This window comes from Narcine bancroftii, chromosome 6 (genome assembly GCF_036971445.1).
Source record: "Narcine bancroftii isolate sNarBan1 chromosome 6, sNarBan1.hap1, whole genome shotgun sequence".
In the NCBI taxonomy this organism is placed as follows: Eukaryota; Metazoa; Chordata; class Chondrichthyes; order Torpediniformes; family Narcinidae; genus Narcine; species Narcine bancroftii.
The window spans coordinates 71,626,068-71,652,744 of NC_091474.1; the positions used below are offsets into that span (position 1 = coordinate 71,626,068).

Here is a 26,677-nt window from a genome sequence, read left to right on the forward strand (position 1 = left end):
TTGTACGTTCTCCCCATGTCTGTGTGGGCTTTCTCCAGGGGCTCCAGTTTTCTCCCACTGTTCAAAACATACCGGGAATGTTGGTTAATTGGGCAGTACAGGCTCATGGGCCTGTATGTCTAAATTTTTTAAAAAATTAAATTTGATCAGTCTATTCCTATTGACGTCACTGTTGCCACTATTCCTTACTCTTGACAGCACATGATGATATCATTCAGCCATTAGTCCCTTTTCCTCCACTCCTGATTTCCCTTTGGATATCTTGCTGCTGTTCCACACTACCTCCAGCACCTCAACTTTTGAGAAAAGTTATCAGGCTCTTGCCTTTCCCCTTACTAATTAACCATTGCAAAAAGACCTGTCTGCACTACTGAAATGCAATTAGAAAAATCTGCATTCTTTAAAAACATTTAACATTTAAATCATGAAAATCTTCAAATATGTGAATTCATGTTTAACTGAATGAAGCAGACAATTAATAAAATGTTAATAAATACTTTATTTAAAATTGCAGGCACTTAATAAAGCTAATAAGTAAAATTTAGTGTAGACAACTCCTGGTAAAGCCACCAATGCAAGTTCTGATTGCATTGAATATCATGTACGAAGAGAATTAATAAAATCCTATCAAGCATTCTATGTCATATATTCAAAGTAGTCTGAAAAAGTTGATACATTTCCTGACTTAATTTTAACATTTGTGAATATTATATGTTGCACATTTTTTTGCCCACAATAAAAAATGCCACATCATGATTACATGATCACCAGCAAGGACCAATGCCATATCTGGCTGTAACACGAGGTACGAGTTGCCATTTGTAGACCATTACCTCTTCCACATGACCGCATTTCAGAAATCTATTCTGTAAAACACTGCTGAGCATAACCCAGTGAAATAACATGATCTTGCACTTCAGCCATGCCTTGGGTACCTGAGCATCATCCAACTTCAAAAATTAAATCCAACATTTTGGGATATGCATTTTCTAGCATGTTATGTATGCAATGGACATACTTACTAATGTAACAAAATATTAATGAGGGTGCTGTAATTATTGTCAAATTACACTTGGGTTACCCTATTCATGGAATAAATATTCCAAGAGACCAAAAACTACAATGTCACGGAATGAATTAGGTTTTAATTTCTCTTGATGTAAATCTCCATATTTCCAATTGTTGCTATATTTTTAAGCATTAATCTGTGCAGTAAAAAGATGAGCATTTAGGGACATTTAAAATGAACCAGTCATTGCCTTTAACTTTTTCTGACACTTTTAAAAATTTATTTGGCAAGGTATTTCATAGAAATGTTTTCAATGCAAAATGCTGCCGCAAAACAATTTTGTGACATGTTCATAACAAATTTTGATGCTGAAAAGACTCAGACAGGCACATGGATGAAATAAAGATAGAGGGTTATGAGGTTGGGAGGGGTTTAGTTTTTTGAGTAGGTTTATAAGTCAACACAACATTGTGGGCTGAAGGGACTGGACTATGCTGTAATGGTTCCATGTTAGATAGAGTACACTTCATTATACCATTGATTCTTGAATGCGAATGGCTAAATTGAAGTCAAATTATTTTTTTTATCTTATTCCACTGGAGGGCAATTCTGGCTGGCATTAGTTCAAAGATATATTTCTCTCTTTTACTTGGATCCAATTAAACCACTTGATATAATTGAAAATTTGAGATCTGTCCCTTCACCTATCACTTCCCAGCTTCTTTCTCTTCTCCCCTCCCTCCCGTATCCACCTAAGATCTCTTGCCTGTTGTCCTGTGCTCCTCCCCACCCCCCCCCCCCCCTCTTTATTCAGATGCCAGGCTGCATTTTGCTCATACCTTGAAGGGCTCAGGCCTGAAACATTTCTTTGGCATTATAATTAAGTTCATGTTCAGCGATCAAGAATTAGGGACTGGTATTTAATGTATGTAAAACCAGCTTAGAACTTACTCTGCAACTCCACAGTTGTGCAGCAATCCAAGCCTGTGCAGCTAGTGTCGGCAAAATCAAGCTGAACCAAAACTTTGTTCAAGATAGATCAAACCATTTATACGACTTGCCCACAAAATAAGTTCTATATCCATTTCAGCAAAATAAATCACATGTGATGTCACATTTTACTGGTTTAAGTCATTTAAGACTCCGCCAGTACTTTTTGCTTGAATGGCAGAAGATGGAGAAACTCCATGTAAAATATGTAGAGGCAAATTGGTAACAGGGTATTGAACAAATACATAATTACAATGATTCCTAAAAAGATATAAAACAGAAGTGTAAAAATACAGCTGGAGATTTTCTTAATTCTAATGGAAGTGTCATACATGCAAGAAAAATACAGTATTAATAATTAACAAAGATTCTGTGTGTCATTGAATGCTGCAATTAGAAACATTGTCAACACTAAAAAACACTGCCACTCAGTTTAACTTTACGTTCCCAGAGCACCAGATGCAAAATCTTTTACTGATCCTTTTAGAAAATGGAAAGGATCAGGCCAACTTGGTGATTTACTGATACCACGGAGTCTTCCGAACCCATCGCAGAGTGAACCCTGCATCCGTTCTGATCTTAATGGAAGCAGCCTCAGCCTCTCGCACAGTCTCTTTAACAGACTGCATCAGGTTTTGCGCATTGTGAACCAACATTTCTGTAGCCTGATAGGAAATAATAAAGAGCATGTAAATATTAGATAAAAGCAAATGAGCAATTTTGAAAAAATTACAGCAGTTTAAAAAACTACAGTTCTATATATAAGCATGCCTGCTGTTAGGAGATGGTGATTACAATATGACAGGATTCACTCTGCAGTTCGAGAGGAGAAGCTAAAATTGGATGTGTGGATGTTACAGTAAAGGTAACTGCAGAGCCATGAGAGAGGAGCTGCCCAAAGTTGATTGGAATGGGCCCCTTGCAGGAAGATGGTCGAGGAGCAGTGGCATGAGTTTCTGGGAATAATTGAAAGACAAGGGTCACTACATTCCCAGAGACAAAGATTCTATTGGGAGGTTGAGCATAATCACATCAGTGAAGCATAAAATAACACATATAAGGGAATTTCATGAGTACTATTTGTATAATTTTTGTATTCAATATTATTTTGGATATAGTACATTATGATTTAATTGTTTAATTATTATACTCATAGAATTTGATGTCCTGAACAAAATAAGTTGTGTCATAATTATGGTTATTCTTCTCATATACATTTGAGATATCAAATCACATCATAAACATGTGATATCATTAGTACACCTTGTGTAAAGGGTTTTTATTAAACAATAAAAATATTTTAAAAAGGGAGGGTGAGGCAACCATGGCTGATAAGGGAAGTCAAAGAGCATAAAAGCAAGAGAGGACACACAGCATTGAAAAAAATTAGCAGGAAGCCAGAGAATTGGGTAAATATGACAGCAAATTAACCAATAATATAAAAGAACAGATCCATATTTTTTCAGATGTATAGAGTGAAAGAGAGGAAAGAATGGACATTGGATCACTAGAAGATGATGCTGGAGAAGTGGTAATGAGGAACAAAGAAATTGTAGATGAACGGGTATTTTGCGTCTGTCTTCACTGTGCAAGATGTCAGTGATTTGCCAGAAATTCAAGAGTCAGGGGCAGAAATGAGAGGAGTCACTGGTTACTAAAGAGAAGGTTCTTGAGAAGCTGAAGGTGGACAAGTCACCTGGACCCGATGGACAAAACCAGGTTTCTGAAAGATGGAGCTACAGAGATTGTTTACACAATGGTAGTGACCTTTCAAGAGTTGCCAATGGTTCCAGAAGACTGGAAAATTGTAAATGTCACTTTAGAAGGGACAGCGGAAAAAGAATTAAAGGCCTGTTAGCCTAACTTCAGCACTTGGCAAGATTCTAGAGCCCATGATTAAGGATTAGGGTACAGGGTACTTACAAGCACAAGATACATGGCTTTCTTCATGAGAGAACTCGCCTGACAAATCTGTTGAAGTTCTTTGAAGAAGTATAGAACGTAGAACACTACAGCACAGTACAGACCCTTCAACCCTCGGTTGTGCCAACCCATATATCTCTTTAAAAAAAGTTCTAAACCCACCCTACCCCGTAAAACTCTAATGAGCAGGACAGCAAAAAGGAGAATCAGTGGACATTCTCTCCTTGGATTTCAAAAGGCTTTTGACAAGGTGCCGTACACAAGGCTTCAAAACAATATCAAAGGCCATGGTATTTTGGGAAAAATACTGGCACAGAGATTATTGGCCAACTGGCAGAAGGCAAAGAGTGGGAATGCGGGTCTTTTCTGTCTGGCTGATGATGACTAGCGGTGGTCCACAGGGGTCAGTGTTGGATCCGATACTGACTAGCGGTGCTCCGCAGGGGTCGGTGTTGGGTCCGATACTGACTAGCGGTGCTCCGCAGGGGTCGGTGTTGGGTCCGATACTGACTAGCGGTGCTCCGCAGGGGTCGGTGTTGGGTCCGTTACTGACTAGCGGTGCTCCACAGGGGTTAGTTTTGGTCCGATACTGACCAGTGGTGTTCCACAAGGATCGACATTGGGTCTGTCATTGACAAGTGGTGTTCCGCAGGGGTCGGTATATTGAGTCCGTTACTGAAGGTCCAGAGGAGGTTTATGAGAACAATCCCAGAGATGAGAGGGTGAACATACGAGGAGTGTGTGATGCCTGTGGGCCTGCACTCAATGGAGTTTAGAAGGATGGGAAGAGAGAGAGAGGGAGAAGGAAAATCTCAGAAACAATCTGAATATTGAAAGGGTCGGATAGAATGAACGCGAGGAGTTTTCCAGTTGTTGGAGAATATAAATAGAACCAGAGGATGCAACCTCAGAATAAAAGGGGATTCATGTGGAGCAGGAATGAGAAGGTTCTTCAACCAGAGAGTGAGGAATCTGCGGAAATTGTTGCCATTGACAGTTAACGAGGCTGTCATTGGATTAAAGCAGAGGTTGATAGGTTCTTGATTAGTCAGGGTGTCAAAGGTTAAGGAGCAAAGGGAAGAGAATGAGGATGAAAGGAAGACTACATCAGCCATGATTCTAATAGAGGAGCAGACTCAATGGGCTGAATTCGCCTCCATAGTTTTATGGACATGATATCTGTCATGGGGACATGAGTTGAAAACTTGTCATTATTATAAATTCTTCCATCCTTTACTTGCACAAAACTTTAGTCAATAGTTCTCAACAAAAAGCATTATGGGAATACTTTTGCCACGTCTGCAGTAATTCAAGGGCTTATTTAATGAGGGATGGCCATATTAGCTATATCAACTTCCTGCGCATGAACATAAAAATATTGTGCAAATGTATTTTTAATCAGTTATGGATACCATTATTTAATGCACATCCATAAAATAGGACAGGTGTGACTCAACTACATGGCTTGGTTCTGCAGTCAGACATCATCCATACCAAATAAGGAAGGAGTCTTGCTGTCCTCAAGGACTGGATGGGTTTCTGCAGCATTCCAGTAGATTTATCGGCAATATTCTAAAATCTAGTTGCTTCGATCTTATCTATTCCTTTCAGAAATTGTAGCTCCATAAGATCCTACTCCCCTCATCATTCAAAATGCCATTTGAGCACAGTCCCAGTATATTAAATCTCTCCTCACAAGATAATCTAATCTGGTGAACCTCCTCTGCACCATCCTTTCTCAAATAAGGAGACCAGAACTGCACACAGTACTCCAGGTATGGCCTCAACAGTACTCTGAACAGATGCAGTAGAAGCTCCCAGCTCTTAAATTCAAACCATCCAGCAATGAAGGCCAATGTTCCACTTGCGTTTTTCCATTACTTTTTGCACCTGCAAATTTACTTTTTGCGATTCATGCACAAGCACTCCCAATTCCCTCTGCAGCATACTATAATCTTTCACCAATTAATCATTTGGCTGACTTATTTTTCTTTCCAAATTGGATGATCTCACATTGATTGACGTACTCCAGATCCTTGCCCACTCACTAACCTATACATAGCACTCTACAGTTTCTCACACAATTTTCTTTTCCACTCAATTTAATGTCATCAGGCAAACTTGGTCCTCACGTCCAAATCACTTATGTATATTGTGAACAGTTGTGAGCTCAGAAACCAATCCCTGCAGCATCCCACTAACCCCTTATTGCCAACCAGAGAAATATAGATTTTATTTACAGCACGGTAGAAGTCGATGCTGCTCAATTACACCCAAATTGATCCACAGACCCATACATTTTGGAGGGTAGGAGTAAACCAAAGCACCTGGGGAAAACCCACGCAGATGGGGAGAACTTCTTACAAACAGTGTCGGATTCGAACCTGGATTGATGGTCCTGTAATAGCATCATGCTAACTGAGCTGCCAATTGTGTGCCTTTGATTGGTTCACTAATCCTCTATTCCCGCATACATTATTCCAACTCCAGGCATCCTTCCCTTGTGCAGAGACTTTTGTGTGACACTTTTATGAACATCTTTTGGAAATCCAGGTAAAGCACATCCACCTGCTCCCCTATACCCATTGCACTCATTATATCCTCAATGAACACAAGTTAGCCGAACATGCCTACCCTTCCTGAATCCATGGTATGTTTGCCTGATGGAGCTATTTCTATCCAAATGTCTTGCTCTTTCTTCCTAATGATAACTTCAAGCATTTTCCCAACTACAGACATTAATCTGATCTAATTAGCTTACTTTTATGGATGGTGACGACCAAGGTGAATTTGTGAACACAGGTAAATAATTAAAGCAAGGGAATTTTAATGAACACAATGATTTGAGCAAGGTAAACACAACATCTCTATCCATCGCTGCTGCTGGTACTGACAACAGCTATTGTTCCCCTCTCAGAAGTAGCCTGTGTTCTCATGGTATCATTTTTATGACAGGAGCATGCGACTTAAAAGTGTAAAAATAAGTCCAATTAAAATTATCTACCATATTATAAAGAGGGTATAGCAACTTTAATTAAACAAGTTAGTTTGAAGTAAAAAAAAATCAGTTGGAGGAAGTCAGTGGGTCAAGCAGCATCTGTGGGGGCAAATGTTTCCTTGGTTTCAGTCATTGAAGAGTAAAGTCTCACCTGCTCAGATTCTTCCTCACTAATGTTGGTCCTTCCCAACATTGTAGCTTTGACAGTGGAGAGAATTTTAAGTTGCGTGCTGATTGTTGGAATACGTTCACACACCTGTGATTAACAGAAGAAACCGAGGCTATGAGTAGCAGGAAAACTGCCCTACACCACAATTCCCAACTGCCTTCCTTTATTCCTGGGCAGTGGACAACATTCATTGTGCATCCTGAATGGAAAATATGCATGATTCCAAACATTAAGATCCTTCCCTTTATAAACTGTTTCACTTGTGTTTGGGGTTTGGCTCCATCAGGTTTTTCCAAAAGAACTCTGGTGATTTAACATGTCAGACGTTTTTCTAAAATGTTCCCACATTTAACTGAATTATTATCCTGATACTTCAGAGTTAATTTGGCATACCTGCAGGAGATTAGTTCTGATTCGCTTATCAGTACACTGTTTGGCAACCTCTTTTGCCAGCCGTGTCACTTCATCGGATGCCTTGGCTATATCCTTGGCACAGTGAATAAGAGCACGTTTGTTCCCGCTGCCACCGCGCACAAGTCGAGACATCTCTGCCATCAACAAGGCCATTCTCTTGGCAGCACCAATGATGTCATTACCCTGATAAATAAAATCACAAGAAAGATTAAATAATGGCCAAATTAAGATTATTTGATTATCTTCTTTTGTTTTTAAAAATTAAGTACATCACCTCAATCCTTGCTGCTGTCCTGATATACATTGTATCTTCTGATTTTGATTGTTTAAAGCCCCCCCCAACCAGTCTGCAAACCTACCCTACAAATTGACTGTGACAATAAATTATCTTTGTCATAAATAATGAATTATTAAATTTTAGTGAACTGACAGCCCAGTTTTATCTGTTAAATAGCACTTTAAATCCACAATTTTAAATTCAACTTTCAATGCTGAAAGACTAAAGAATATTGCAGCCCATACCTTCCATAGCGTCATCAACGATATCGTGGCTTACTAATAGTTTCAACCAGCTTCGGAGTACATTTGATTTCATCTAACTGTGCCAACTAACTAGAAGGTAATTTCAGAACAAAGCACATCACCTCAACAGGTATAAATTGAGTAACAACATTTGCAGAATTTGATTGCCTCCCCATGGTGAAATTACAATTTTTTAAAAAAGTTGGTGAACAATGAGAAATAAACTTCAAAAAAATTAGCTCTACCTCTCTTCAAACTCAATAAATTATTAATGATACAGAATTGATTCCAAGCCTGGGACTGATGTCAGTAACTTCATTCACCCAAGGTTACAGCAGAAAACAACAAAAAGTGTCATCTTGTGAACTTTGCAGGGAAAAAGTCACCTACATTTCAGTGATCTTTAGGTCAGGTCACATTACTGTGTGTTGAATTAAAGAACAATGAGCACAAGTGGGATTTTATCTCAGGAGGAGTCAATGGGTATAGAACAAAATCCAGATGTGGAATGGAGGACTCAGTGTCCCTTTTTTGGTTTGAGGTTTGGACAAGCAGGGGTCCTCATCTGGAGGAAGCAAGGTTGACAAAGTGGAAGTGTGCTGATAGGAGTGCATAGTGGTGCTGCGGGGCAGGAATGGGTCTTTTTCTCCTTTCTATGTGCATGTTAGAAATGTAAAACACAACCTCCAGTAATTCCTTAGATGGACCACTAGATGGAACTCAAAAACTGAATCAAACACAGCTTGTACGAGGTTGTCAAAGGAGGCAAACTGGGCTTGTAATTCTTCAATCATTCTTTATAACTTTTTAAAAGATGAAAAACTTCTGCAAGCCTTTTAAATGTTTTATTTTGCCATCACTATTTCAGTCAATTTACTTCCACCCACTTCTCTCTCCCGGCATGGGAGACAAGGTTGAGCCTGAAACAGTGCAGCCCAGGAAGTCGCTTTGGCACACCACATCTGTGCTGACCGGGATGCATCCTATCTGCCTGCACATCCTCTGTATCCCTCCACTCATGGCCTGTTCGTGTCTGCCTAAATTTTGCTCAAACGTTACTTTTGATTCTGCTTCCAGCACCTCCACTGGCAGCCTGTTCCTGGCACCTACCACTTCCTGTGCAAAAACAACTGGCTGAAAAAAGAAAACTCCTTAAAATTTTCCCCTCCCCACTCTAAAAGTATGCACTCTTCCACCCCAAGAAAAAAAAACTCTGATTATCTACCCAATCTATGTATCTCATAATTTGCACATCTCACAATCAGGTCTCCCTTCTGCCTCACCAGAGAAAATAATCTAGGTTTTTCCAACCTCTACTTGTACATAATACTCTCTGATCCAGACAACAACCGAGACCCTCTTTTGTGCCACATCCTTCTTGTAATGCAGTGACCAGAACTCCACAGAAAAATGTGGCCTAACCAAAGTTTTGTAAAGCTGCAGCACGACTTCCCAATTTCACACTCAGTATCTAGACTGGTAAAGGCAAGTATTCCATACGTTTTCTTTACCCCCCCCACCACATCTATGTGCAATGCCATTTTGAGGGCATTGTGGATTGTACAATAATGCACATATGGATCTTGCCCTTTGCTGCACGCTTTTGTCTTCCATTTGATCTCTTCTCCACCCATATTTCCAACTGCTGTGCTCTTTGAAACCTTCTTCACTATCCACAACTCAATTTCCATGGTCAGTGTGTGATTATGTATGAACAGAAGCCCTAGCACTGGCCCCCTGTGGAACAACACCAACACGGATCTCCACCCCTGCCCTCTGTCTTCTGTGGCCAAGTCTATTTTAAATCCAATCTGCCAAATCTCCATTGATCTCAAGTGCCTTAATCTTCTAGATCAGCCTATTATGAAGGACCTTATTGAATGTTTTACTCAAGTCCACATAAATGGCCTCCACTGCCCTGTTCTCATGATTCATCATCATCTCCTTGCGACTCTCTCCACCCCACTAAAACCCACATCGCATCTGTTAACCACGCTACCTCTCAGCATCAGAGATGTGTCTGATCTTAACCTCCACCGCTGTCTGCCCAAGTTTGCATGTTCTCCCTGTGACTGCATGGGTTTCTTCTGAGTGCTTTATATTTCTCACCTGACTCATGTGGGTTGGTAGGTTAACATACTGCTGTGATCTGCGCCTGGTGTGTTGTGGGTATTTGAGTCTTGGGAAAAACTAAGGAATGTAGGGAGAATAAAATAACAAATATAGACGGCTGGTGCAGTTCGTGGGCCGAAGGGTCTATTTCTGTGGTGTACCATTTCACATCCATGACTTTAGCATGTTGTCCTTGTGATTCTCTCTTTAATAACATCACCACTCAGATACTTGAATTTGCAAGTTTTTAAAAAAGTGAATCACATTTATTGGCTCAAATTGAGGCAGGATGAGTATTTTCCATAAAAGGCACCGATTAGTCAATCACCGTTACTATTTTATCAGTTTCAAAATTATGTTTCAGGGCGGATCAGTTAGTGTCGAACTAAATTAACAGAAAAATAAGTTTCTCACCTCCAACTACAAAGTTAGTAAAAGAAAACAATGGTTGCAAACACATGCAATTGAAAAGAATGACATTTTTTGGTGCAACAGGAAAGGAATTAAATGTTAATGGTGAAAAGACAAAGCAAGAATGCAATAGTTTTTTGGAAATTTTCTCCAGAAATGCTCTGTTCAAACTTCACAGTAAATCCCAAATCCTTCAATCCCTGTTTATTAATTTAAATGTTGTCATTGTTCACACTAAAAGCAAACTGAAAAAGTCCAACGTTGCACAAAATGGCATACGGCAATTGGCTTCAATCTGCAAGGATCAGGCCATCAGCTGTGCATTCCAAAGAACTACAAGACATGGATGAAATGTTAGTAAAAAGAGGAGAACCATGCCACCCACCTTCCTTACAAAACATCAAAAGCCTCTAGCACTAAAGTCAAGTAAAGTTAATCCAGACCGAATAGAGAATGAAAAAAAGTTTCATTCAACATCAAACGGTCTGTGTTAGTAAGGCTGCAATCAAAAAAGGAAGAATGTCCATAAAATATTTTGAAAAGAAAAATTATAAGGATAAACTGCATAGTTCACTCTGACTTGGCTAAACAAGACTTCGAAAATTCAAAGTTTGTAACTTCTAATGTACATCTACATTGCATCTGTAATATGGTAGCAGAGATATTTAAATTTTATGTGCTTTAATTGTTTAACGAAATCCCAAATAGAAAAGTTTTTTGCATTAAACTGGTGGATTTTTTTTAGATTTGAAATACTGTGGTTCCTACAAAAATGATAGAAATAAAATGGAGCGACTATGTGCTCTTAACCCACTCATTCTGGGTTTAAGTTGGTCTCTGCCAAGGTGCAAGTGACATGGGATGACACCAGAATTTTATCTAGAGTCAAGGAGGATTGTTCAGCCAACACCAGGCACTGCAGGCAATGTATATATACTTGGTGGTTTCTTTGGAACAAGGAAGGCCCTCTTGACATAATGGAAGAACTAAAACAATGTTTCTTCACACTGGGAACAAGGAGCAAGGTACAAGAGATTAAATATTGTTTAAAAGGATTGGGGTTAGCATTGAATAAACTTAATCAAACAATCCAAAATGAATCCAATCATGTTTCTATAAACACCACTGCAGAACTGTACCAATCCTACAATTATTTTCACTTGTGGGCTTTATTTTCACTATTCAGGATCTTGAGAACAGAAATGTTCCATCAAGTTCTATATCAAAGCATATTTTCTGTTTACATTAGCCACAGTGACAACATCACTTGTCTCAATGGATCAAGTGTTCCTGATGGCTAACTACCACTTCCCTGCAGGAAACTCTGCTCCAAAGCACAGGACACGCTGGAGATCAGATGCAGGAAGACAGAGGAGCTAAATACACTTCACATCTAATCCTTCAATGTTATGCCAGCCAGAGCTGTAAAATCTTGCACAGCTCCAATCAGTGGAAGGGGTACACAAACATTCACTACATGGTGATGTAAAGGTGCTTTGTTAAATTTGACTTTTAAATGAACACATTAGTTAAATTTATTCTCATTTTAATTTTTTTTTTTTAAAAACTCTTGAAATGTTTAGATATTTAGAAACAGTAAAACAGATCTTCCCACAATGCAGCTGGTCTGGAGGTGAAGTCTTTGTTTCCAGATGTCTGGTTGTCACTGTGGCTCACTCCAGCTCATTATTTATCATGATCCCATAGAGATTCATGCAGCTGCCCACTGTGGAAAGTTGTTGTGGCAAAGGAAGTTACCATGAGGCCTGGTCAAACCCAATCCAGCCCAATGTCTTTAGTATGTAGAGGAGAAAAAAAATGGAGAAATAATACAGTAATTCTTGTTAGATGATTTCAGTGATAAATCTGGGAAGATGTCTGTGTAAGGCAACCTGATCATTGATCCACATCCGTGACAATTCATGCCTGCTTGAATTTCAGACATGATCATGCAATTCCAATTTTTCATGAGGGCCAATTAAGATATAATCAAACAGAATGGCTGTTTTATACATATTTATTCATGTATATTTAAACATTTAGAATCCTTAACACCTGAGATGCTGATAAAGTTTATCTGAATCATGAGAAAAACCAAACAACACTTAACAGGCAAGGTTCCAAATTAATCTTAAGAATTGTTGTTAAAATTTGTAAAGTGTCTTCCAGAATCTCTCTAAATTTGGAAACTCCCAAAACATATGGATCAGAGAAACTACAAAAATTTTACACTTCTCACATAATGGATCAATACCTGCTTAAAAACAAAATAATTTAAGTTTGGACATATGTGTTCTGTGTTCCACCTTAAATTGCACAAAATGAAGAATCATTAATCAAGCTGAGAGTAGAGAACCAATTTTCATCTGAAAATGTAAAGTTCATATCTCGTTCCCAATCGCTCTTGATCCCAGCCAGGTGAACTGAATTTAAATCCAATAAATTCATATAAGTAAATGATGTTAATCCACCATGAAAATGTTAGAAATTTGTGAAAAATCCAAAAGCTTTGGTTTTTCTCATGATTCAGATAAACCCATATCGGCATCTCAGGAAAAAGCTTTAGCCGATGAGCCAGATGAGCAATTTTATTGAAATGGAAAGATAATTCATAATATCAGTGGTTTTATGACATCATGTCTTATTTTAGTTTAGAGAAAATTAGATACAATATTAAAGATAGAAAGTTTCAATTTATGAAATTGTGGGCAATTTTTCTTATAATTGGAAGAATTAAGTTATTGAATGTTCTGGTCGTTCATTGTCCGTTCTCCGTGGGTACCCAGTGGTTCCACATAATTTACTTTTTAAAAAATTTATAAGGTAACCTTGATTAGAGGGAGGACATAGATTAGATTTAGTTTTCATATTTTTTCTCTTTTTTCCTTTATTTTATATGTTATTTCAACAAATGGGTTTAACTTGGTCACATAGATCATTTCAATTAAATGTTTCTGAGGTTTTATAAACAATTATTGATGTAGTTTTATCTACTTTTTTTCCATTGGCTTTTTTTTGTGTGTGCTTACTTGTATACAAATGAATTATTATGTAACTGTCAATTCTGTATTTATGCTTATGTTAAACTCAAAAATATGTTAAAAAGAAAAGAATCTTCAACACCAATTATTTCAGTCAAATGGAATTAAATTGACTTGTTTTGATTAAAGTTTAAGAGATTACATTTTAAAATCTTGGATAAAACATTATATTAAACCATTAGATAAACCAAAGTGGTTCATAGAAGAAAGTGATTTCTACCCATGCAGAATCTAGCCATAGTTATCTTAAAACCATTTTTAAAGACATTCCCAGAGACAGTCTTCCTCAATGGTTAATGCTAGCCAAATCTCCATGTTTATATTCATCGCAATGGCAGCCCTTGGGAAGAAGCAGCATAGACAATTTCAATGACTTAGTGAAAAATGGTTATGACGTACAGTATTTAGAAACTGGAAGTCATTCAGAAACTGTCATCTATGGCTTCACAGGCAATAGAGAAATAGCAATGTTCAAAGTTGCTAATGGAGATGTTCATGTATTCTTGTTAGCCAGTGATTAAAAATGTTTCCAAATGCATCAAAATTAACTTTTTATTAACTGCTGACCTTGAGCCATGTGAAGCCAATTTCAGATCTTCAACAATGCAGACAGACATTTTACTTAAGGCTCACAAAATCCAGCAAGAATCTAAGGTGGTGCAAATGGGCCCAATCTTTGAAAGACTGGATGCAAACGAACCAACTGCTATTGGGAAAAACTGAAGAGTACCTTACTAGACCATTTTCTTGCTTCTCGATGCAAAGACTGAGCTGCAGCCAGAATTGGCTGGTTAACTGGCTGATTTGGAGGCATTAAGAGTAGCTCAGGCTCGTACTCGTCTTCATTGTCAGAGGGAAGAGTCAACTCAACATCATCGTCATCCTCATCATTATCATACACATCTACATCAGCCTCAAGTGCTTCACTTGCCTCAGCAGTCCCATCAGGCTTTAATGGAACCGCGTGCAGAGGGAGGATGGAAAGACAGCGAAAGAGTTAGTGAAAGAGACAGGAGGAGGAAAGAGGATATGTACCGAGTTATTTCAATAATTGGGTATCTTCACATTCTGCAAATGAGGAAAGGGCAAAAAAAAAAGTTGGGAAAGTCATCAAGGAGAGAGCAGTTTTTTTTTTTGTTTGTGACTTAATACTGCTAACCCCGAAAGAACAGATAAATCAGACTCAAAGGATTTTTTCCCATCAGAAATCCCTTCTCCAACCCACAAAAAAAAGCTTTAAAAATTCCTGTACATTCACTGTTGTGAAAATTCGAATACAGGAAAGAAAACTAGAATAGTTATTACATGTACAATAGCAGACAGAATGCAAAGGCAAATAAAAGTTAGGACACTCAAAGATTGGAATGATGAGACCATGAGGAGGGTGAGGGAATTAATTAACACATTCTTAAAATAATGTCAAAAACAAATAAGATACAGAATTTAATTACAATTACAAAATTGCATTTATCCTGTACTACTTTTACCCTAAACAACCTCTGAAGCTTCTCTACAGTGTAGTCAGTACAGTAGTGTAAGAACCTTGGCAGTACAGGCAAGCTCAACTGCTCTTAGGTTTTGATTGACGAATGAAGGTCAGCCAGAACACCCAAGATGCTGAACTAAAGCATTGACCATTGCTATCAATGGATGCCTCCTGACTCACTGAGTTCCTCCAGCATCTCATTGTTTGTTCAAGGTTCCAGCATCTGCAGGTTTTGTGTTTCGCAAAAGAAAACTCTCCTGGTTATCTTTAGAATAGTACAATGGGATCTTTTATGTACACCCAGGCATCAGATGGGGCCTCAGTTTAATATCTAGCTGGTGCATCACTTCAAGTGGGATTCAACCTTTGGATTCAAGTGAAGGAGGGACCTTTGATCTCAACCAATGGAATCTAGGAAGGAAGACATTTCACTCACATCTTGGCCTCAATTTTGACATCAGCAAATTTTAAAAATATAGTGCATGTAGGATGCAGTTCCTCTCATTCCCCACCCATGACTGAACCAAACCAAACTATTTTTCAATGAAATTAGACCAAACTTAATGAAGTCATCAAAATAAACCCAAAATTTTAATATTCAGAAGTCACAAGCCAAATACAATTTAAATTAAACAGATTATAGGATAACTGGCTTCACACAACTCATGAACATTATTCAACTTGCTATCATCAGTAATCCTTGAGAAACAACAATTGCAGAAGTTCTACCCACAGACTTCACATGAATGGCCACTGGCTTTTCCAGCCCGATCACAGGCTTGAACTTGCCTTCATCTCTGCCACGTAAACCTTAGCGAGACATGGGCGTCCCTACAGAGATGCCAATAACTACACATGTCACAACGTATTGTTCCCATCTGATGGCCAAACAGTCAATCTGGTCGGCGACCAGATAAAAACCAACCTTAAATTTGACCCTGGGAACAAAATTGGGAGAGAGGTTTTGCAAAAATCTAGTCTTCAGTATAGGCATCCCACCTTAGATTTCAGAATGCAAGCCACACATATTATTATTCCAAATAGATAGTTTGTACCCAAATTCACCTTATTAGTTCAAAATTCATTGGAAAAGAAAGTTTGATCATTTACACCACAAATGTGTCAAGTAAAATCTTTCTTCAGCACTGAAAACAGAGAATAGAAAAGAAAGATTAGGAAAGAAAAGTGAAGGATTGTATGCATTGTTATTGTAAGCTTAGATTGCCATGAGAAACAACACTTCTTATTTCTAGACTAGACCATCATTTTAAATGCAAAATTCTTTTTCTTTCCTAATTTTCCTCAAACTTTACACCATATTAAAAAAAAGGCCAACAAACCATTTATTTTCTTCACCGCCTGCAGTAGCTGGATTTGAACCTTCAGTGACTGATGCACTATCGGCCTCAAATCGCACTGCGTCTCCCCTTTTTCTTATTTCTTGCCATTTGGATAAAAATCTGTTTTCCTATTATAGCCACCAAAGTGGATAATAATAGGAAAGCACACAAACCTCAAGTATCCAAATCGGTGGTCTTCAAACTTTCTTTCCACTCACATTCCATCTTAAGTGATCCCTCCCTCAGCCATTGGTGCTCTGTGATTCGTAAGGGATTGGTTAAGGTGGGATGCAAGTGGGGGAAAAAAAGGTTGAGAACCACTGGTCTAGACCCAATTGTTACTGAAATATTTTGCTTGAGAAAAATCGTCATTGGTCCCTTTCCTTTGGAGTTATGAAACCATGCACATAACGTGTCAATTAGGTACAACTGAAACAGTGGTTTTCGAGCTTTTTTTCCCCCCACTCACAAACCACCTATGGCATAGGGATTACCCAAGGTGGTCTGTGAGTGGAAAGAAAACATTTGAAAACCACTGATCTAAATGCTACTGCGTTTGCTATATATTTCCCCAGGCTCCCAACCTGTTCAAGTCACCTTGCAGCCTCTTAAACCTTCTTCACAGCTGGCAATGCCACCCGGCTTAAGATCACCAGTAAATTTAGAGATATTATATTCAATTCCTTCATCTAGCTCATCAATATACATTGTAAACAGTGGGGTCCCAGCACCATTTTGCCATGTAATTGCCTGCCAATCTTAAAAGGATCCATTTGTTACAACTCTCTGCTTCCAGATTGCTATCTATGTCAGTATCTCAACTCCTGTACTACTTTCTCTAATTTTGCAAGCCAATCTCTTATGTCAGACTTGATCAAAAGCCTTCTGAAATCCCAAAAACACCACCTCTTGTCTTACACATTTCAAATCAACAACGAAAAGCTGGTCGAGTTACCATTTGAACTTCAAATAAATTTACTAAATGCAATTTGTACGATCAGTGACCAGATTTCTGCATGTTACCTGTCTAAACGTCAGACTCACAAATTATATGTTTACATGAAGTTAGAACACTCTGAAAACATTACATTTTAGAAGGATGGAAATGTGTACTTTGAATCAAGAGACTTCAACAGGAATAGTTATTTCAAGTAACATTCAAATTGGACTGCTTTAGTTTTCAATGGAAATCAATGACCTGATAGAAAATTAAACCGTCAAATTAGAATAAACATCAATGTCACCTGCTGTTTATTGAACATTCCCAAATTATGAAAAATGTGCTTTTGATTTTTTTTTTTTTAAAAGACTAAGATCCTCACCTTGCTAGACCACTTCCGGGCTTCATCATGCAATTGGCGAGCAGACTCCATCATGGGCTGATTCACTGCTTCTCCGGCTTTCATTTCAGGGAATTCCTCATCTTTTTCCTCAGGAGGTGGTGGCCTTGGTGGTGGAACCTGACCCTCAGGAAGTGGCGGTTTAGGAGGAGCAGGTTCATCATTCAGCTGAGGGTAATAGATTAGATGGTCATATTCGAAAGCTCAAATTTTCTTTGTAATTGCTGCCCAATTTGATGATTAATCTGAGCATTTTTAAATAATTGAAAGCCAAAATTGAAATAAAGTGAATGTAGTATAAATCTTGCTAATTACCAGTAAACAAATGAGAGATTGAGTTGCCTAGGACTGTACTAGCTGGAATGATGAAAGGGAATCATATATAAATGTATTAAAATTATGACATGTATAGATAAGATAGAGGTTGGTAAGTCATTTCCATTGGTGGGGGTGACTAGAACTAGGGGACATAGCCTCAAGATTCAGCATAGTAGATTTAGCACAGAGATACTTGGAAATCTGACTCCCCTCAACAGATTGCACCATGAAAGACAGAGATGAACAGTTGTATACCTATGGAAAAAAAAATCACATATAATATAAAGAACAAATGTGATTGTATTTATAAAAATATGGCAATCATATTTGGATTATATAGGGGCCCAAATGTAATAAAAAAGGTGCTGCTATTATAAAAATATAAGTGACCTCTCCAATGAAGATTTTCCTTTTTTAAACCCAACTGTAAGCCCTGACGGTGTATGGATTTATATTGGGGGGGAGGGGGTTTTGTAGTGTTTTGCTTTGTGTTTATATATATATTATATATTTTTATTTTGAAAATGGAAAGTTTTGATATGCATATTTATGGGGGAAAAAAAAAACCCAAAAAATTTAGAAAAGATTGCCTGGCCTGCAGAGAGCGAAGTGTGGAAATAAAGGGGTCCTTTCTGACAGGCTGCCGGTGACTATTGGTGTTCCGCAGGAGTCAATGTTAGGTCTGCTACCTTTCACATTATAATGTTAACGATTTAATGATTTTGTGGGTAAGTTTGCAGATGATACAAAGATTGGTGGAGGTGCAGATAGTATTGAGGGAACAGAGTCTGCAGAGGGACTTGGACAGGTTGGGAGAATGGGCAACCAAGCAAGAAGCAGATGGAATACAGAGGAGGAAAGTGTATGGTCAGGCACTTTGGCAGAAAGAATAACAATGCAGATTATTTTAAGAAAGCAGAGATCCAAATGGACTTTTTTAGGCCACGCTTTTAAGGAAGGATATGTTGGCGTTGGAGCAGGTTCAGAGGAGGTTTATGAGAATTGTCCTGATTGAGAGGGTTAACATGAGGTGCATTTGCTGGCAATTGGGGAAGAACTGTGAGGGAAAGGCAGATGGGACCACATGGATCCAAAGAGTGGAGGTAGGGGGTGAAAAGGGAAGAATCCAGAGTAAAATTGGATTGAACCAGAGAGGGAGGTTGCTGAGAATGGAAGGGAAATTGAAACATTCATTCTTACTACTGAGTTGTAAAATGCCCAGGTGAAATAGGAGGTTCTGTTCCTCTAATTTATATATCAGTCCTCACTCTAATAGGAGAAGGATGGACAGGTTGACATGAAAATCTGAAGAAGAATTGAAATGGCTTACAACCAGGTTTTACAGTATGCCCATTATGGACAGAGAGCCAATATTCTGAGAAAGTGTCCCCATGTCCGTGCTTCATCTCACCAATTATAGATCTCATCAAGTAACTTTGCCAGTTTTTAAACTTACACATTGAACTTCACTGCTGTGAAAAGCAGTAATCCAAAGGCTATACACTCAATTGCAATACTACATCTTGGGAGTAATTAATAAACTCACATTAAAGTAGTGATGCATTTCTTCTACACGCATTTACATTATTAATTTAAATATTCTGTTCATAGTTTGACTTCATGCCATATTATGTGCATTTTCCCAGTTTGTCGAAGCATTGAAAGTTAGTTACATTATATAAACAAATTAAACTATTTACTATCCAAAATGGACAAACCTGAAGCTGATCAAGATCAGGTGGTGGAGGAGGAAAGTCTGGCTCCTGAGGCTGGAAAGCTTCTCGAACCGTAGCTACAGCACCGAGAATCCGATAACCACAATCCAAGAAGCTCTTCTGCAGGCCTGAATCAGAAAAGTAGACATGCGCTTTGCTAGAAAAATTAAATGGCAGACTATTTTCTAAATGCAAGAAAATTGAAAATTCCCAGATGCAAAGTCCTCATACAGGTTAGCCTAAACTTGCAGGTTGTGTTGGTGGTGAAGAAGGCAAATACAATACTGGCATTCATTTCAAGATGAATAGAATCCAAGAGCAGGGATGTGATGTTGAGGCTTTATAAGACACTGGTGAGACATCACTTAGAATATTGTGAGCAGCTTTGGGCTCCTCATTTAAGAAAGACACGCTGACATTGGAGAGGGTTCAGAGGATGATTCCAGAAATTAAAAGGTCTTCATCTGAGATGTGTGATGTGGACACGTTCCAGTTCGCCTATCGCAGCAACAGGTCTATCCATCTCACTGGCTCTTCACAAAGATGCATTCATCAGGATGCTCTTTATCGACTACAGTTCAGCATTTAACACCATCATCCCCTCAAAACTGATCACCAAACTCCAAGACCTGGGCCTCAACACCCCACTGTGTATTTGGATCATGGTTTTCCTCACCTCCAGATCACAATCAGTGAGGATTAGTAAGACCCAGAGCACCACAGGGCTGTGTTCTTAGCTCCCTGCTCTACTCACTTTACACCTACGACTGTGTGGCTCGGTGCGACAATAACACCATCAACAGATTTGCCGGTAGTGGGTGGTATAAAGAAAGGGGATGAGCCAGCACACAGGATGGAGATTGAAAACCTGGCCGTATGGTGCACCAACAACAGCCTTGCACTCAATGTCATCAAAACTAAAGAGCTGATTGATGACTTCAGGAAGGGAAAACCAGAGGTGTACAATCCAGTGATCATTAGGGATCAGAAGTGAAGAGGGTGAACAAAGTTAAGTTTTTGGGGAGTCACTACCTCAGAGGATCTTTCCTGGAGTCAACACACTAATGGCATCGTGAAGGAAGCATGCCAGCGCCTCTACTTCCTCAGGTGTTTGCGGACACCAGAAACCCTGGCAACTTTCTGCAGAGGTGTGGAGAAAAACGTGCTGTCCAACTGCATCATGGTCTGGTATGGGGATACCAATGTCCCAGAGTGAAAAGCCCTCCAAAAGGTAGTGGACAATGCCCAGGATATCACGGGGAAAACCCTTCCCACTATTGAGAACATCTACAGGGAGTGCTGCTGTCAAAGAGCCTCACCACCCAGCATACGCTCTGTTCTTGCTGCTACCATCAGGAAAGAGGTATTGGTGCCACAAGACTCGCACCACCAGGTTCAGGAACAGCTGCTACCCCTCCACCATCCGACTCCTCGACAACAAATTCAGCCAGGGACTCAGTTAAGGATTCTTACTTTTGCACTTTATTGATTTTTTAAATTCTCTCTGTGTTGCAGTCAGTTTGTTTACATTCATTATCTGTTCACAGTTCTTTATTGGTTTACACACGTACAATTTTTTCTGCACTACTAATAAATGGTAATTCTACTTCGCCCCCAAATAAAGAATATCGGGGTTGTATGTGATGTCATGTATGTACTCTGACAATAAATCTGAAATCTGGTCTATTTGACAGCTCTTGATCTATACTCATAGGAATTTAGGAGAATGAGGGTCGGAGGGGATCTCATTGAAATATTTCAAATGTTGAAAGACATGGACAGAGTCGATTTTGAAAGGTTGTTTCCCATGGCAGGACAGAATTGAAGGGTGTCCACTCAGAACGAAGTTGTGGAGGAACTTGTTTTAAGCCAGAGGGTGGTGAATCCGAGGAATTTGTTGCCACAGGCAGTTGTGGAGGCTAGGTCATAGAGTGCATTTAAGGCACAGATTGATAGGTTCTTGATTGGCCAGGACATCAAAAGTTATGGGAAGAAGGCCGGGCAGTGGGAAGATGGATCAGCTCATGATTAAATGGTGGGCTGAATGGCCTATTTCTGCTCCTATGTCTTATGGATATTAGATTGGGACTCAACTTCAGCTAGGGCTATATTTGCAATAAATGAAGCAAGGACAACATATTATGCATTCCTAATTAGTGGGTCCATTTCAGTTTCATCTTCAATTGATGAAATCCATTGCCCCAATTAATGTTCGTGACATACATTGGTCAATCCTTAAAGGTGCCGGTGCTGAAAAGTACTGAACATAATTGTCAATGATTATATCCTGTTTAATTATCTCCTCCACAAAACATCAACTCCAATGATGTAATATGGAGAAGAGATTTATGCTTAATAAAAGTGAAATGATGATCTAAATGGCTGATGAGCCTCCCATGAGTAGGGAAGCTACTGGAGAGGATACTTGGGGTTAGGATTTATGCACATTTCGAGAGCCAGTCAGCATACCTTTGTGTGAGGCAGGTCACTGAGAATTTTGAGAAGGTGACAAAGGTGGTAAAGTGGATGCTGTCTACGTGGACTTTAGTCAGGTATTTGACAAGGTCGGCTGATCCAGAAGGAACAGATGCATGGCAAGTTGATCGTCTGGATTCAGAATTGACTGGAGCAGAGAGGACTGAGGAGAGTAGTGGAACCACGTTCTGATCGGAGGTCTGTGACAACTGCTATCTCACAGGGATTGGTGTTGCGACCCCTGTTTGCAATCTATATAAATGACTTGGATGAAAATGTAGGTGGGTGGATTAGTAACTTTGCAGATGACACAAAAATGGCCGGAACTGTTGAGTGTATAGAGCTATCACAAAGTACAACAAAATATAAAGCAATTAGGGACATCAGCAAAAAAATGGCAGATGGAGTTTAATTGAACCAAGTATGTTGTCAAGTACAAGGGGAAAGTAGAAGGGCCCCTAACAACATTGATGTACCAGGGGATCAGTGGGTCCAAGACCACCGTTCCCAGAAAATGGACGTGCAAGTGGATGGAGTGGTAAAAAAGGTGCATGACATGCTGAACTTCATTGGGCAGAAAAATGAAAATATGAATATTTGTAGTGAAATTTGTAGTTTTCTTTTGGCCTGCATGCAGTTCGATGGGATGAGGCAGAATAAATAGTTCAGCATGGATTTGATGGGACTAAGGGCCTGTTTCTGCACTGTAATGTATATGGTTCTAAGAAGCAAGTCATGTTATTGTAATGTAAAACTTTGGTTGGGGCACCCTCGAGCATTGTGTGCAGTTCTGGGAAGGATATGCAGACTTTAGAAAGGGTACAAAAGAGTTGTACCAACATGCTCCCTGGATCGAAGTGTCCAAGTTACAAGAAGGGGTTGCACAAATTTAGGTTGTTTCTCTGGAGCATCAGAAGCAGAAGGGGGGAATGGACATAAATTTATAAAAACATGAGAGGCAGAGATAGGAAAAAGATCAGAATCTTTTTCCCAGGATAAAACTGTCAATCACTAGGGTACATGAATTTAAGGCGAAAATTTTAAGGTGTGTAGAACAAGATTTTTTTAAATAAAACAGGGTTGGATGCCTGGAACTCACTGCCAGGGTAGTGGTGGAACCAAACACAATAGTAGCATTAAAGCAGTTTCCCAATAGACATGCAGGAAATGAAGGGATATGGATCACATGCAGGTTAAAGACATTTAGTTTAATTCAACATCGTGTTTAGTCCAGACATTACAGGTCTAAAGGCCAATTCCTGTTCTGTTCTACGTATCCAAAACATAACAGGCTGGTTTTGGTAGAGAAAAAATAAAATGAAATCAATGTGTACAGTGTTGATAACAAGCTCACCTCTGTCAGACTACTATTCATCGACTACAGTGTCAAATAAACTTGTACGGAACGTTTGCGAACATGGATCATGATTCCTGTCACACCAGCTGCATTCAGTGAGGACTGATGACAGCACCTCCTCCATGATCATCCTCAACAATGGCGTTTCACAAGGCTGTGTACTCCACACCCTACTGTACTCCCTGTACACAGTTCCAATTCCATCTATAAATTTGTGCTGGACACTAGGGTTGCAGATAAGATCTCCAATAACTAAGAGCTGGAGTACAGACAGAGGAATTAATAGCTTGGTGCAAGGAAAACAACCTCTACTTCACTGTCAGCAAGACCACACAGCTGATCTTATTCTTAGGAGTGGACCTCACTCTTAGAACCTTAGAACATTACACCACAGAAACTGCCCCCTTCGGCCCTTCGAGTCTATGCCAAACTTTTTTTTTGCCTAGTCCCACTGACCTGCACAGTCCATTGCCCTCCACAACTCTCTCATCCTCGTACCTGTCCAAATTTTTGTTAAATGTTAAAATTGAGCCTGCATTCACCACCTCAGCTGGCAGCTAGTTCCACACTCCCACCACTCTCAGTGTGAAGTTCCCTCTCATTTAAGAGAGGGAAACCCTTTCACTCTTAACCCATGACCTCTGGAGTGAATCTCAGCTACCCTCAGTGGAAAAAGCATATCTACATTTACTCTGTCTAGCCCCTCATAATTTTTAATACCTTAATCAAATCTTCCCTCATTCTTCTACACTCCAAGGAATAAAATCCTAACTTGTTTAACCTTTCCCTGTAACTCAGTTCTTGAAGTCTGGGCAACATCCTAATTAATCTCTGCACTCATTCTTTCTTATTAATAAATTTCCTGTAGTTGAGTAACTAAAGCTGCACAGAATACTCCAAATTTGGCCTCACCAATGTCTTAAACAACTTTAGCAAAACATCCTAACTCCTATACTCAATACTTTGATTTATGATGGCCAATGTGCCAAAAGCTCTCTTTACAACCCTATCCACTTATGATGTGACTTTCAGGGAATTACGTATCTGTATGCCCAGATCACTCTGTTCGACTGCACTCCTCAGTGCCCAATCCTTCATGCATGTCCTTTCTTGGTTTGTCCTTCCAAAATGCAACTCCTCACACTTGTCAGCATTAAATTCCATCTGCTCCAGATCCTTCTGCAGGCTTTGAAAACCTTCGCTGTCCAAAACACCTCCAATCTTGGTCTCATCATCTGTCTGCTTCGACAGTTTATTATTTTTTTTCCACACTGTGAACCATATCAATCAAAATACATACAAACATTTCCCTCTTAAATATACAGAGTTGCATTTTCTCCCCTTTTTTCCTCCCTTCCTTCCCTCCCCCCTTCAAACCCATTAAACGTTCAACATATACAATACAATAAAACCATTCAACAATGTAATCACACAATGAAAATAAACAAGAAAATTGTGTCATCTACACACTGGATCAAGTCATTTTGTCTTATCATTTTATCATTTTAGGGGATGGAGGTCCAAGGCAAGCTCTCTCTGTTATGTTCCATGTATGGTTCCCAAATTTGTTCAAATAATGTGACTTTATTTCTTCAATTGTATGTTATTTTTTCCATTGGAATACTTTTATTCATTTCTATGTACCATTACTGTATTCTCAGGCTCTCTTCTGATTTCCAAGTTGACATTATACATTTTTTTGCTACTGCTAAGGCTATCATAATAAATCTTTTTTGTGCATTATCCAATTTGAGGCCTAATTCCTTACTACATATTACTTAGAAGATAGATCTCTGGATTTTTTGGTATGTTGCTTTTAGTGATTTTATTTAATACCTGATTTAGATCTTCCCAAAACTTTTTCACTTTCTCACATGCCCAAATTGCATGTACTGTTGTTCCCATTTCCTTCTTACAGCGAAAACATCTATCTGATAATGTTGGATCCCATTTTTAAAAACTTTTGGGGATGATATATAACCTGTGTAACCAATTATACTGTATCATGCTTAACCTTGTGTTTATTATATTTTTCATAGTTCCAGAGCATAACTTTTCCCATGCTTCATTTTTTATCTTTATGTTTAAATCCTTTTCCCACTTTTGTTTGGGTTTATAGCTTATTTCATAATTTTCCTTCTCTTGCAGCTTGATGTACATGTTCGTTATAAATCTTTTTATTATCATTGTTTCTGTAATCACATATTCAAAGCTGCTTCCTTCTGGTAATCTGTCTGTTTCCCAATTTATCCTTTAAGTAGGCTTTCAGTTGATGGTATGCAAATATTGTACCATGAGTTATTCCATATTTGTACTTCATTTGTTCAAATGTTGATAAATTATTTCCCAAAAAACAATTTTCTATTCTTTTGATTCCTTTTCTCTCTCATTCTCTAAAGGAAAGGTTATCTATTATAAAAGGGATTAGCTTATTTTGCGTCAATAATAACTTTGGTAGTTGGTAATTTGTTTTTTTTTCCTTTCTAAGTGAATCTTCTTCCATATATTGAGTAAATGATGCAATACTGGTGAGCTTTTATATTGCACTAGCTTTTCATCCCACTTATAAAGTATATGTTCCAGTACCTTCTCCCCTATTTTATCTAGCTCTATTTTAGTCCAATCTGGTTTTTCCCTTGTCTGATAAAAATCTGATAAATACCTTAATTGTGCTGCTCTACAATAATTTTTAAAGTTTGGTGACTGCAAACCACCTTGTTTGTACCACTCTGTTAATTTATCTAACGCTATCCTCGGTTTCCCCCCTTTCCATAAAAATTTCCTTATTATTCTCTTTAGTTCATTGAAGAATTTCTCTGTTAAAGGAATTGGTAACGATTGAAATAAGTATTGTATCCTTGGGAAGACATTCATTTTAATGCAATTTACCCTCCCTATCAACATTAGTGGTAAATCTTTCCAATGTTCTAAGTCTTCCTGTAATTTCTTTATTAATGGTTGATCATTTAATTTGTACAGGTGGCTTAAATTATTATCTAATCTAATACCTAGGTATCAGATTGCTTGTGTTTGCCATTTAAATGATTTTTTAAAAAT

At 38.7% G+C, this 26,677-nt stretch overlaps 1 protein-coding gene across 2 annotated transcripts in view; it reads right to left on the reverse strand.

Moving 5' to 3' along the window:
* Positions 1-481: 481 nt before the first annotated feature.
* LOC138736186 (vinculin) overlaps positions 482-26,677 on the reverse strand; it is a 114,920-nt gene continuing 88,724 nt past the window's right edge. Inside the window, exons 17-22 of one of the 2 annotated variants that reach the window (XM_069885265.1) lie at positions 19,792-19,916; positions 17,738-17,923; positions 14,320-14,538; positions 7,483-7,686; positions 7,072-7,176; positions 482-2,664 (exon numbers count right to left, since the gene is read on the reverse strand). In XM_069885265.1, the coding sequence (XP_069741366.1) occupies positions 2,518-2,664; positions 7,072-7,176; positions 7,483-7,686; positions 14,320-14,538; positions 17,738-17,923; positions 19,792-19,916 (986 nt within the window). In that variant the 3' untranslated portion in view covers positions 482-2,517. The remainder of the gene's footprint in view (positions 2,665-7,071; positions 7,177-7,482; positions 7,687-14,319; positions 14,539-17,737; positions 17,924-19,791; positions 19,917-26,677) is intronic. The other variant, XM_069885264.1, reaches the window with a different exon arrangement.